The 14610-nt window shown below is 40.4% G+C and overlaps 1 protein-coding gene across 2 annotated transcripts; it reads right to left on the bottom strand.

The window, feature by feature from the left end:
- Window positions 1-1458: 1458 nt before the first annotated feature.
- Window positions 1459-13108, bottom strand: LOC113011082 (ETS-related transcription factor Elf-1-like). 2 transcript variants are annotated; one of them, XM_026150462.2, is made up of 8 exons: window positions 12862-13108; window positions 8829-9239; window positions 8616-8733; window positions 5728-5832; window positions 5466-5606; window positions 5302-5376; window positions 4877-5072; window positions 1459-3747 (listed from the first exon to the last, which is right to left on the bottom strand). In XM_026150462.2, the coding sequence occupies exons 2-8, from the start codon at window positions 8886-8888 to the stop codon at window positions 3129-3131; spliced, it is 1314 nt and encodes a 437-aa protein (XP_026006247.1). In that variant the 5' UTR covers window positions 8889-9239; window positions 12862-13108; the 3' UTR covers window positions 1459-3128. The 2 variants fall into 2 exon arrangements, with proteins under 2 accessions (XP_026006247.1, XP_026006248.1); XM_026150463.2 differs by lacking the exons at window positions 8616-8733; window positions 8829-9239; window positions 12862-13108 and adding an exon at window positions 8194-8357.
- Between the last annotated feature and the right edge of the window lie 1502 nt (window positions 13109-14610).

Below are 14610 nucleotides of genomic sequence, written 5' to 3'. Positions count from 1 at the left end.
GTTGCACGTCTCTTTAAGGAAATAATGCAAGACTGTAAAAGACATCCATTCTAGGTAGTCGTGTGCATTATTAACGTTCACATCTGGAAAACAAGGGGTAAAGTAGCTATTTGATCAAAAGATAACTACCAGTTACACTGCATGTGTTTAAAAATATTGTTGCTGATCTCAGGAGGAGGAAAACATTTGGACTGAAGAATACTCCTCTTCCCTGGGACATTTTAAGTATTTAGTGTTATCTATCCTTGTACATGCTTTATGTATGTGTAACATGTAACATCCTGTTGCGTATGTCCACAAAGACCAGCAGGTCAACTGATCACAGCCGGTACACTAAGAAAATCTGCTGGAGCTCACAGAAGAAATTATTGTGAGTTCTCATTCTTTTCCCCACACTAAACCTCTACAGTGGATTTTGGGGTTTCCCCATGTGCAGAATCCACTTTAACCCTCTCGAGGCAGGCAGTGCCAATTTGAAACAGTTAAAAACTAACAACCTGATTACCCCACATACACATTTTATGAGTTTTTTTTACTCAGAAGTACCACTGCAGGACTTGGTTGTGCATTAGCAACAAAAAGTTTAATTTGAGCCTGAGAGGGTTAACCCCTGACTGTACACATTTTCTTGTTTAGAGGAAAAGTCACCCTCTACACTGCAGGCAACACAAAATAAACTTCTTCTTTTTCTATGTTCATGTTCTGCATACTTGATTCAAGTTGAATACATTCATTAGAAATAAAATTTAGATCAGGAATTATATAATAAAGACTGCATTGCCATGTACTACTGTCACTTTATTATATTACTATAGCTCAGTTAGCTTTGCACAAAAATATCTGGTTTAGAAATGTCCTCCAAAGAGCTACTTTACTTTGAGTACATTTCAGAGCCTGTACTTTTCACTTCTACTTGAGTAAAGAAGTCAAATCAGTACTTTAACTTTTACCAGAGCACTTTTTAACAGAGGTATCTGCACTTCTGCCACCTCAGATTAGCACCATTGGTATGTTAAAAAGACTGGTGGTCGCCATTTGCTACCCCTAAGCCACCTACAATCTCCTCAATGGTATCAATTTGAAAAGCCTATGTGACATTTTTCTTCAGTTACTTTATTCACAAGATTTTCACAGAGCTTGACCTCTGACAAGGTAACAGAGATGCAAACTATGGTATCAGTTGGAAAAACCTACATCAGCTTGTTCAGTGTTAATGTGTTAAGCCAAAAAACAACTTCGCCAAATCAGAAATAGAATTAACACCTTTCTGACAACAGCAAAAAAAAAAAGAAAAACAAACTGATCGTGTCAGAATTCTTTAGAAGTAGTTCTGGCAGATCTGTATCATTGCATTAGGCCTTTACTAATAAAGCAGCAGTCGAACGCACTGCTCAAATGTGACATATACACTCATCATGTCTACTGATGCTCCGAGTCTTTCAAAGGAACAATGATGGATTTCACACAATGACAAATGTAAATTTATTTCATATAATAGACGATTAGCTTTAACATCACTGGACTGCATGAAAGAAAACACAATACAGCATAAAAAAAAACAAGCTCCATGGAGGGAGCTTGTAGCAGAGCTCACTCTGCTACAAGCTTACAAATCTATTAAGGTAAGACATTACCAGGACACACACTGAAAAGCAAGGGGCAAAAAACCCCAAAACAAACAAACATGGTTTAACAAAGTGAAAATAGTTCTGCATAAGAGTTCCCTGCAGGCACAGTTACTTTATAAGCATCTCTTTGCCAAGTTTAGCCTCTCAAAAAGCCAGCCTAACTTTCAGTCGCTTTTTTTTTTTTTTAATTTGGAGTGAGGTGAAGTTTGTAAGCCAGCTTCGTGAGCCTACGCTAAGACCGGCCAAAGAGAAAATAATAAACTAACAATTTCACTTTTACTTCTTGCATAGAGTACATAATATGTGCAGCACAAAAATGCTTTATAAACCTGAGGGAAGGAAAAAAAATGGCATCAAAAGAACAAGTCAGGCGCTTTCACAGGTATACAGTACACAAAGATCAGCCAAAACATTAAAACCACCAGCCTGGTAATATGTAGGTCTGCTTTGTGCAGAGATGCCGCTGCTGGCGCCTTCTGCAACGCTGAGCTCGATGCTAAACCCACGTGAATGCCAGCCAAACATTGCACTGTAATGAAATGACCAATGTTCACTTCAGCCAGCACAGTGGTTTTAATGTTGAGGCCCTACAGTGCGTAATAGACGCATACAGATAGAGGATTCTGAGTTTAATATATGCACTCATATATGGATAGCTAGTGCACAAGGGAAAAGCTAAATAGTAGCACTGTCATTTTACAGGAGGCAGGGTGGCTACAAGGCCACTTCACTGGTGATTGTCATGAAGAAAATAGAAAAAAAGAGTCCAATGGTGTCGATGAACAAATAATAAACAGCGCAAGTGCTAAAGTACTACTTTGAAAAAAATAACAGTGATCCCTTGTTTTCAACATTTCACAATGCAGACAAAAAAAGGCAGCAATCTTAAAAAACAACAACAATAATAATAACAATAACAATATGGAATGTTTTCCCTTATGATTACCAGGAATAGGATGGACTGACATCTTCAGGCACTTCAGAAGAAATATACAGCAGAGGTAAACATTAGTGCAAAGCCACTTTTAAGGCAAAGGAATGCTTCAGCACGTGATAGCATAAAGACACAAAACTAAACAACGTAGGAGAAAGTGAGAGCAAAAGGCAGAGACGAAGGGCACAGTGTGGTGATAAGATAATTGCTTCCAGGACACTGGAGCTGAAGTGCAAGCAGAGAAAGTGTCTGCAGGCAGTGCAGAGAGGCCAGAGATTCCAGTGCATGTCTGTCTTTGGTGTTGGTTTAACAAAGGGCTACACAGAATGACAATAAGGCGAAATGATCAGATTTCAAAGCTGAGAAGGTAAACTGCTGTGAGATTTTGGTTCCTGTCAGCGCTGCGAGAAAGCACTGATCTGTACTTATGATCTAAAATAATATTCTACATCAAAAGTCCCTTTGTTTTTAAATCAGCATTGTCATAGCAAAGTGCAGCCCTGTAAGTGGTCCTGAGTCAGTGGAGTGTACAGGCATCTGTGTGTTCAATAGAAAGTGGGCACCTGTTATTTGTATTGGTCAGAGCTAATCAGAGGCATAAGCTGTGGAGTTTTTGGTCCTGGGTGCGACTTTTTCTCGGGCATCTCCGGCGCACCTTTTCTCCCTATGGCTACCTCGGCAGAGGCAGCGGCCTGCCGCTCGCACAGACTCCCCATCAGCTGAGCCGTTTTGAAGACTGACGCATGACCGGCGGGTTTGAGAGACTGGACCTTTTGCAGGTTCTGGAGCGTGCGTAGCATCTCAGCCGACACGATAGGCAGATGCTGTTCCTGGATCAAACTGGAGCTGGTGGGACGCAGGACGGTGTCGCGCTGAGCTGAGGGCCTGGGAGCGGGCCTGGTGCGCTGTGAAGCGGGAGTGCGGCCGGAGACGGGGGACGATTTCTTTGGCGGTGGCTGAGAATCTTCCTGCTCCTCCGCTGAATGGTCACTAGACGATACGGTACTGTCAGAGTCGTCGCTCAAGCCTTCGTCGTTGACGCTGTTGTCATCGTGGTCCTCGTCGTCTTCCTCTTTGATGCCATCTCCATCGGTGATGTAAATCATGTCTTTGGGGAGAGAGGTGAACTGGTAAACGAGGCGCTGGCCTTCAACCTTATTCAGTATGCCTCTCTGGTAGTAGTACCTGCATGGAAAAAGCAGAAACCGACAGCTTTCAAACCTGCTACAGTTTTTAATTATTCACGTCTCATTTGTAAAATCTCAAATTAAAATGACAAAAAAACCCTTTTGTTTTTTGTCAAAAATATATTTTTGACTTTTTATCGATGCATTTTAATCCTGTCTTACTGAATACAGAATACCGTTTTCTTGGTGTACTGTGATTAGGTTCCATACCTGCCCCTTTCTTACTAGCCTAGACTGGATAAACAGTTGCATTTACATGCATAAATTAAAAGTTAAATGAGTTAAACTGGTTTAAAAATGAAAAAAGGTTAAATTAGTACTGACAAGCAGGATCAAACTCGAGTAGACTGTACAATAAGCTTCCATTTGATTTTATTAAGCACTACTATTTATTAGACCTGTCATAAAAACAAGAAAACACAAATATTTTGAAATCTGCCAAAAGTTTGTTTAAAACTACAAATGATATTGTTACGTGTTAGACAAACAGCAAACTCAATTCACCTTTTTATACCCAAATTTGGGGCAACACACCGGACTTTTCTGAGAAGCCGGGAACGAATCAGGCATATTGCTCAAGCACTAAAACTATTATTTATGTTCAGGAATGTAAGTAAATAAGCATTATTTGGCATCTTAATCAAAAAGTAACAACATTGTGCTCTGTTGAAAATTCATGACTAACAACAATTATTGTATTTCAGCATTAAAAATATCATTTTTAATGCTTTAATGCTTGTGTGTGCTCATAGACTAACATTAAAACACAAACATTAAAAAATAATTTTGCTAATTAACAATACTGCTAATTTAGTGGTATTCTAATAAATTTGTTAAACATTGTAAACTGAATGATTACTTCACACTCTTAAATGTGCCATTACTTGTACAAAGCCAAAGCTAGGAAACGTATTAATGGCTGTTTATGTCTTTGCTTTCAAGTTGTGCTTAATAAAACCCCCCCGAGTTAAAATGTAGGAAAATTAGCATAAATGACCTTAAAAGGCACTTTTGACATCTATGATTGTTCATTATTATTATTATTATTATTTATTTATTTTTTCAAATTACAGAGAGAGAAATTTCAAAGAACATTACAATTCTATCTGGGAGCTGCCGTGTTGTACCTGAGTGCTCTGCCCATTGTCTCATAATTCATATCTGGTTTGTTTTTGTGTTTGCCCCACAGCCTGGCCACTGCTTTTGAGTTGACCAGCTTGAAGATCCCCGCTTGAGGATTAGTCCATTTGATGTAACGAGGGCAGACTTGTCTATCTTGCAGCAACTCCATCAGGAACTGCCACAGGTAAAGGGTGTTTCCGCCTAAAGCGCATGAACGAAAAAGAAAAACAACAGATGAGATTTGGGTTAAATCACTTTGGTGAAGACCTACTTTCATAGCACGCTTCCCCAAAACAAGCACAGTTGCATAATTTTACTTGCAGAACTTGGTAGGGGTGAGGTGCACACACATTTATATCATTTCAGGTGCAGTCAGGTGACTTGTGCTGTGGCTTTATAGGGAACAAGGTCTTGCTCTGTTTGACAATACCTTTGTTATATTTGTCCTTCTTTACTGTAATTTCTGGCGTGGGAGACTCTGCTCTTCGATGTCGAGGTTTCCTGCCTGCACACACAAGCAGTCCAAAGTCAGTCACAAACATTTTACCCTCGAAATTCTAGCCGTACAAGAAGCTGAGCAGGAAAGTTACTGACTTTTCTTTTTGGACCGCAGCTGCGACGCAGGCTTGTTTCTGTGCAACGACGACCACTCTGACTGATTGACAGTTCCCACAAGCTCCTCCCCCACAACAGGAGTAGTGATGACATCGCCAAGCATTGGTAAGAAGGTCTGCGCTGCAGGGGTTCAGAAACAGATTTGCTAAAAAAAACAGCAGCACTGTAATGCCTAAAAATAAAATCTTGCACCAAAATAATCAGGAAACAGCATGCTCGAGGTGAACACAGCCGTGCTTACAGTAGTGTTCCAGGGAGAGGGTGTCAGCACACTCCATGTTGAGTAACGAGTCAGGAGAGACAAGCGTCTCCATGGTCTCTTCCTCCCCACTTTCACATGGCTCCACTACAAAAAATAACAACCACAAAGAATTATCAAAGAGTAAAACTTGTTTTTGTTGATGTAAAATTGGAGTGTGTCCAATGCAAATAGTTACAACTATATAACAGTGAGCTACTAAACAGCGTTTCCAGGTTCTCCTTAGTAACTGCAGATGTAGTTTCTATTTACAAACTATTAGGGTTTTTTTTTCTTATTGTTGGGAGAGGCATCAAAAACGTTATTGAGATAAAACTAAACAGGCAAAGTTTAGCAACAATTATAACGTTTAGAAATTTGGCATAAATGAATATGAACATCACGGCATTAAAAACAGACTGGACAGTTCTGTGGTAGAAGTCGAAACATGTGCTTTTGGACACTTGAAACTGTTGTCAGTAAACTCAACTGCTTTCTAGCCACAAAGGTTAAAACCACCATGCATATATATATATATATATTTATATATAAAAACCCTCAACATATTAGCAAATTTTAGAAAGGCTTCCGCTCTCTGGTTCAAGCTTACTCCTACATAGGGCTTTTTTACTCTAGTAGAGCACTTTATACATACATGTCTCATTCACACAAGTATTTTTTTCTATGGCAAAGTGCATTCTGTCTAACATTCACACGCATTCATACTTAGCTGGACAGACAACAACTTCAGGTTCAGTATCTTGCACAAGGGTACTTTGGCAACCAGACTGGAGCAGCCAGGAATCAAACTGTCAACCTTCCAATTAGTGGAAAACTACCTTCTGAGCTACAGTCACCTCTGTGACATGACAACAAAAACCAGCACATCTGCAAGGGCATCACTAACGCTGAGTCAGATAAACAGGTTTTGAAGGACAACATGATGACTAACAATTTTTGTTTCACCGAGACAATCCAGACAATGTTCTTCACATGTTACAACAGCGTGGATCACTAGTAAAAGAGGGTGGCTGTTAAACAGGCCCGTCTGCAGTCCAGACCCACCATCCATTAAAACATCTGAATACATTTTAAAATACAACACAGGCATCAAACTGCTGAAATCCTTTATCAAATTTCATTTTCCAAACAAATAAAAAAAAACAACAATAACATTTAGAGTGAATTCTAAACACTCGCAGAATGTTTACAGAGATTTTTAATGCATGAGTGATGGTTATATATGCTATATATAATAGATGTATATCTAATTTTGAGGGTAAATTATGAAAGACAACATTTCGAACTGCGTAATTCACATTTGGTTATCCAAATATAAGCTATTTATTGAGCTGTACTGATGTGAATAATTTTGATGATGTTTATATGTATTTATTCATTTGCTTCCTTTTGCAGGGTAAAATATATTTAATGAGCAGAATGCAGCATGGGTACATATAAGTACTGCTTATGCTCAAGCCAAGTCATGACTTAGTACACAAAGTTTATAGTTTATATGTGCTGCTTATGTGTGATGGCTGGATAAAAACAAACATCTGGCTTGTTTTTGCTATGCTGATTTCAGTTAAATAAAAAAAGGCTTACGTGACAGCAAATAATTGCACTCTGTTTTACACTTCCCTTCTTTTGGGAATGAAAAAAGAAGAAGAAAAACACAAATACATTTAATTATTATGCAGATGCTACAAGCTCTTCCAGCATTAGTTCACTTTCATTAATGTTCACATCAGTAGCAAATGAAGCCAATTCTATAATTAATTAAAAAAAAAAACTAGAATAGAAGTCCAAAGAATATTTGCCTCCAAAACACAGCCGGATGGAAGAGCACAGAGTAAGCTGGAATTCTTACAGACAACAAAGAGCTTAGTGAAGTGCAGCTCTTGAGTAAACTCAATGACACAGAGTCTCGGTCACCGACTCCAAGCAGTTTGACCTCAAGTGCTTTCCGTCCAGGTAAATAACACTGACAGACTCATATTCGGGTGCTTGTTAGCTTCACAACGACGCTGTGCTGTCTAACAGCTTACATCTCCCCACGTGCATGTCCTCGAGGCTAAACATGATCAAAAGGGAATCTGCGTGTGTGTGTTTTTTTATGCGCATCTTGTTTGTGTGTGTGATGAGCTGCCCGTGAAGAAGCAGTGAGCTAGAAAACATCTGCTAGCTAACAGCTGTTTTGTCGTGGACTCGAAAACACTTTCTGCCGTCGGGAGAAGCAAACCCACAGCCTGTCACAACAAACCGCCACGTTTAGAGAAACATACGAGATGGGCTGCTGTCCCAAAACGGTTGTAACGTTCAAGTAAAGTGTCTGTAAATTATCCACAAGTGCTGCTGTTACTGTGAGCTAAAGTTAACCGAGCCTCCTCCTCGCCATGCGTCGATTCAGCTGCTCCCTCCAACCTGAACACTGACGGAAATATAACCCGACACGGCGATATCACTTACTTTTCAAATGTTCGTGTGAGGAACAAGCTATAGCATGTGTGCTGTAGCTCGCTTTGACCACGTCTACATCCTAATATGATTCATTTAACTGTTGTTTCCCCCCCCAGGAACAAGCCAGGAATGTTTTCTTTTTTTACTTCCTGAATTTCAGCGGAGGGTGGTCCATGTGCGCGAGGGGCAGAATACGCATGTGCAAAGCAAGGCTGTTTTGTTTTTTTTTTCAAAACCGCGAATTACTTTTAATTTTTTTAAATAAAATTTGAATAGAAACTTTCGTTTTCTTTTTGTAAAGAAAAAAAAAGAATTGCACCGTGTCGCAGACGACAGGGGATCTTCTATCATGAAATGTGAGCCTGACAGGTAAAGAAAGGCTGAAGTGAGTGCGTATGTCTTCGTGTGTGTGTGTGTGTGTGTGTGCTGACCTTTGACCAGCTGCTGGTGATCCTGTGACTGTTCACACGCTAGACCTGTATATGAAAACAGGTGTGAATGTGGAACCTGCTCTACAATCACCGCAGGGCAATCTGTGAAACCCCCCAGCTGCAGGACACAAAAACGGCATGAAATTAGACGACATCAGAAGTTTGCCAGCAATTCCACACAAAGAAGTTCATCACCGTCTAGCTCTGACTCACCTGTGACATGTTAAAGTGGTCACTGGCAAAGTCAAAGATGAGCTCTGACTGTTGCAGCATGGCTGAATGTCCCAAAGCACACGTACAAACTCTTAACTGGGCGAGGATAGCATCACAGCGTCTCCTTGAAGTCTGGTAAGAAGTGAAGAGGTCTGATGTGTTGTCGAATCAAGGCAGGTCCCGTTTCTGGAGACAATCCTTCCGATGAACACGCAGATAACTTGTCAGAGAACTTCCCCCTGGATGGGATGCAGCCTGCGTCCTTCCATGCAGCGAGGCTTGGTAGTGGTAGAGTGATGTGAGTGTAATTATTGACCAGAGATGCAGAGGCGTCACAGGAAGCGCTCACCCGCTCACTCTGCACCGGCTCTCAATGAGGAAGTGCTAAACTGTCCTGTGGTCTGACTGAACCTGCCAGAGAAGAACAGAGAGGCACACACAAAAATATGTGGGTGAGGTGGGGGAGTTGAAGAGCTGTTAGAGTCAAAAACAAACACCATGACCACACCTGCAGACGCTAAAATTAGGCTGTGAACAATTTTACTTTTTTGGGCATTGCCGAACATTTATTTATTTATGTGTTTGAAATGTCTCTGGTCTCAGATGCAGAGAAATGAACATCGTAATTTGCTTCCCCCCTCTGTCACACGTCTCATTCTTTTGCTCTTATCTGTCTTCTAAACTGGGCTAAACCAGCAACAGGAAGGAAGCGTTTGCAGTGAAATGTGTGTCTGGGCTGTGTGTGCGGTGTGAGTCGAGGGGGTTGGTTGGGTGGGTGACAACATCATGTCTTTGCACAATGTTCAGCTTTTGGCTTTCAGGGCCATTTTGTGCACATTCCTCACGACATGACCGTGAAGGGGACGTTTAGCACAAAATTGCAACCCCCCACTCAACTCCTTTGCATTACTCCCTCTCATTCTCTCCCAGTTGCTTGTTTTTCTGTCCCTCCTCTTGTATCTGGCCATCACAACATTGTTAATTCCCTTGAATTCCTTTGTCTTCCCTTTGCTTCTAATGCCACCCCTTCTCTTCAGTACTCGCTGTTTAATAATTCCCAAGTTTCGGTTAACCTTTAAGCGAATTTAGCAGTACAGCTGCCTCCTCCTGCAAAATTCTACCGTGGGCTCCGAACACTGTTGCCACTCCGTCACTTACCTTCAGCATCATTGTTCTGAAGATCATCCCAACATTTAGGTTTTGTGGCACTGTGACCAAATGGCTTCAAAGATAATCCATTCTAAACATTCTAACCCTGTAAATCCTCTGTAACCTAAATAGTATCGCAGGTCCTTTTTTTTTTCTTTTTCCTTTTTAAATAGATGGAGAACGTGTGGGTTTTCTTTGTCTTGGTGTATGCGTGTGAGAGATAGAGGCAAAATATGTTTGGGTCAGTTATCACGCAGGAAGCACAGCTCAGTTAGGAGGCACCGCTTCCTGAGTTCCTGCGCCAAACCACTGCCAGCATGTCTTTGCCAGCAGTGGTCCTCTCCTTTTCGATTTCCTGTGATGTTTGCAGCCACTTGGCACTCAATGATTTAGGTGGGACATTAGCGAACTGGGGGATAGTTTACTCCCAAAACCAAGAGAAGTTCAAGAAGAAGTCAGCAAGGAAAAGTAGTCCTTTTTTGTTCATATGTAATATGCATCACTTGATGTTAGGGCTGGAACCAGCAGTTTAGTAACAAAAAATTAATATCACCAGTATCACTCTGTGAATTGTAAAAAATTTTTAGTACTGTGTTTTTCCTACAGTAAATCATACATGGTATGTTGTTGTGGCTTTTTAATGACTGTGCCTGAGTTCATTTCAGTTCAATTCAATCCAAGTTTATTCATATAGGAGCAAATTACAACAACAGTCACCTCAAGGCACTCTGTCCTGTAATTTAAGGACCCTACAGCATTAGAAAGAAATCCCAGCAATCATACAACCCCCTAGTGGCAAACACTTGGCAACACTGGAAACAAAAAACTCCCTTTTGACAGGAAGAAACCTCCGGCAATGAAGGGCAGCCATCTGGAACAACTGGATGAGGGGAAAGAGAAAAGAGAGCGCAAGAGACAGACTATGGTGGAAAGTGCCAGAGTTTAATAATATTTTAATTATTTGAATGCATTAATTTTAGATTAAATGCACTCATCTCAGGGTGAGGAAAGAGGTGAGTGAAGAAGAAATGCTCATTACATCAAACCTGTAGGAACCACAAGTAAGCCTGCAGTGTGAGAACAGCAATAATATGATACTTTGAGGTCTGGATTTGACTGTGGTATCCTGTTTTATTATAGTGTTACGTCTTGGCAAAGTTACCAATACAAATTTTGTTATCAGATAGTTTTTTATGCAAACACAATTGCAATAGCATTAAGCCTCATTTCAATATTATCTTAGAAGTTTGCTGTGTCTTTGATCACTAAGCCATCTAATGGTTGCATAGCATGTGCTGTTGACTTGTAAGATGACTAAATTAACAATTACTTTGAACAGACATTTGTAGCACTCGGTGCTATAATTTTATACTGTAAATTAGCAGAATAACAGAGTAACAGTCTAAAATAATGCCATTTATAAATAACATTTCCATTGTGTTTAATATCATTTTAAGCAGAATAAATAGAGTTTAATGTCCTATTATGACATATATTAGTAATATAGTTGATGTAAGTTAATGTTTTTTTGATAATGGACATTTTAGTATGCAATGTAGTTAATGGCGAGTTGAATTAGTCATTCTCTAACATATTTCAAGATGGTTTTATTTTCAAATTATTATTACTATGATTAGTTTTTTTTACATTTTTTTTTTTTTTGCCTTTTGTAGCCAAGCTAAACTGCATAATGAACATAACTAATGGCTTTTTTGTACGTCCTAACCTGCAAGTCTGCTCTGGTTATACAGCATGGCAAGTTGCCATGCTTGCGTAGCTCCAGTGAATACAAGTGCAAAGTACAAAACATGAAGACTGCAGCTTGCATTTTCTGTTCTATTGAAGTAAACAAGGCGGTGAAGTTTCACTCGTCACACCCCAACAGAACACATTAAAAGAAACATTTGTCCCTTCCTCTCTTTATTTTTTTTTTAGTAGTAGCCACCAGGGCCTTGCCTTTGTGCTGCCACATGTATACGTTCATTGTTACCGTGCCCTGCAGCCTGCAGTCTCTCACAGTATGTGGTGTTCATCAGCACTCTGGTCACATAGGTTTGTCTCTGTGGCCTCTGCACTGGGATCTGAGTCTGTGAAGTGGCTGCCAGGCCCCTAAGGACACTGATAAGCCCCCCATAACATTCATTCCCCAGTTTACGTGTGTGTGCGCATGAGAGAGAGTCAGAGACTGAGATAGAAAGCGTGCGGGTGTGTTTGACAGAAAGGAACAGTGTTATATATATGTGTGTGCGTGAACTAGGCCAGGCTGATAACAGCATGGTAAGAGAGGCAGCAGCTGATAAGCCCCTCTTGTTGCTTGGGGTAACCAGGCCTTGTTAAATGAATGCAGTAAAATATGGTCTGCCAGAGAACAGCAGAGGTGGTCGCAATACTGTTTTTACAATCTCTCTCGCGTGCAAACGTGAGTGGTTTAGCCGTCACTGAAAGTAAATCATTGGAAAGGTATTTCTTTCTTTCTTTCTTTCTTTCTTTCTTTCTTTCTTTCTTTCTTTCTTTCTTTCTTTCTTTCTTTCTTTCTTTCTTTCTTTCTTTCTTTCTTTCTTTCTTTCTTTCTTTCTTTCTTTCTTTCTTTCTTTCTTTCTTTCTTTCTTTCTTTCTTTCTTTCTTTCTTTCTTTTAATCTACATTTTCTGGCACAGCATTTATAGAGAGTCAAACAGCCGTGCTCAAAACCCTACACTCTCTGAAAAGTACTTTCACTTTCTCTTCAGCACATGTCATGCAGCATACAGTCATACACCCAAACGTCTTCTAACATTTTCTTTTGTTATATTTAGTTCTTTTTTTCTTTTGGTCTTTTTTCTGTGTCTCCTTTCTATACTATACAGAGTAGGCCTGTTGTATGGAATAAGAAGCAGTCTGCTTACCTTTGTGTTTACAGCTCGTGCCTGTATGTGACAGAGCAGCAGCTGCCTGCAAGATCCAAGAGGGAAACGGAAATTGTTCTCATTACTTTTGGCAAACACAGAACCTTCATCTGCTTACAGGCGTGGGATCAGTTCCCTCCTGTCAGTGTCTAGCCACCAGAGAGAGTGCGTCACGCAGACGTGAGATCACAGATCAGCGTAGATCATGGTGATTTTTTTTTCTTCTTTTTCTAGTCGTTGTCAGTTCACGCTTCCTCTTTTCTTTTTTCCAGAGAACTGAGCACCCTCCCCCCCCCCACCCCCAAACACACGCACCCCTCCCTCCCCTCCCATGCTGCGAGATCTCATTGGTTACCTGTGTTGTGAGTCAAGGTAACCCATAGTGACCATTGTCAGTGCAGAGCAAATGTAAACACGGGTGTATTTGCAATGTAAAGCAGCAGAGAGCCAAGCAACCAATCTGCAACAGCTGTGTGGACGCAGAGGGCATATGTGTGTGCTGATGATATCACTAAATTTGACCTCAGATTATTATTACCTGTTGCTTTGTGCAGTTAATAATAACATCCCAGTGAAAAGTAGTCTGAATAATAGAGTTTAAACAAGGGGGTTGTTATAGCTACTTTATCCAGTCCCAGACGCTCCCCAGTGGTTAAACTCAGCATCAGCAGCCTTCAAAATAAAAAACCCATCTGATCCACATTTTCATTTCCTTCCTGCCCTTTCTTTTTTGTTAATACACAACAACGGCAACAGAGACAGCTTGTAGCCTATAAATCTGTGAGTGAGGCTCACCATTGCTGGCAGTGTGTTTTCTCTTGAGGATGGCGGCCTTCTGCACCCAGTCCCACTGACTGTGCCACTGCTTTCAAGATTGGAGAATGACACCCCCCCCCCCCCCCCCCCCCCCACCCCATTTTACACAGTACAGCTGCCTTCTTTAAATTAATTATTTTTTTTCACATGTCAGGACATTTTATACCTTTCACAGGGCTGGGTTTGGTTGGACTGATAAGATGGAATAAATCAGGCCTCTCTTTCATTCCATTATTTCTTCACTCAGTTTCCCAACTTCTGCAACGGCGGGCAGCTTCGTGAGGAATGTGCTGGTTTGGCTGAAAAACGAGGTTCACTCCCATAATGTTTTTGTAAAGTAGTAGAGCACACGATTTGATTATTACAATATGGGTTTGTGTTTATCTGTGTGAAAGACCGGGGAGAGGAGGGGTCATTGTTATTGTCACTGACAGTTAATGCACTGAATCTCAAATATTGGGTTCAAGAAATGTTTCCATTGTTTTTTTGTTTCATTTTTTTGTTTGTTTTTAGGGGTGATGCACATTAGATTTTTAGGATTTTAAACGAGCACGACACAGACTGATTAAAAAAAGAACATTTTGACAGTTTTAACTTAAGGAAAAATTAGCAAGAAAACCACGGACACATGAGCATGTGTGCAGGAATGCAGCCTAAACATGGATATCCTCTGTTTTATTTCAAGCATTGCTCTTAAAATGCAGTGTATACATTACCCACAGTCCAGCTAGACTGCCAATAATTCATTTAGAGTTTAATGGACATTTTAAGAGGGCTGGATAAGAGGCCGTATATTCCTTTTATTTAAAAGGAAGGTTATTTGATCCTCTTGTGGATCATATCAACATTAAATAACAAATGGAGACAGTCATTCACACCTATGGTCCATTTAGAAAAAACAATTAAACTAACATGATTGTTTTTGAGAGGGCG

This window comes from Astatotilapia calliptera, chromosome 18 (assembly GCF_964374335.1).
Source record: "Astatotilapia calliptera chromosome 18, fAstCal68.1, whole genome shotgun sequence".
NCBI classification, from domain to species: domain Eukaryota; kingdom Metazoa; phylum Chordata; class Actinopteri; order Cichliformes; family Cichlidae; genus Astatotilapia; species Astatotilapia calliptera.
The sequence above is the reverse complement of the archived record's forward strand: the minus strand, read 5'-3'. Positions and strand labels throughout refer to the sequence as shown.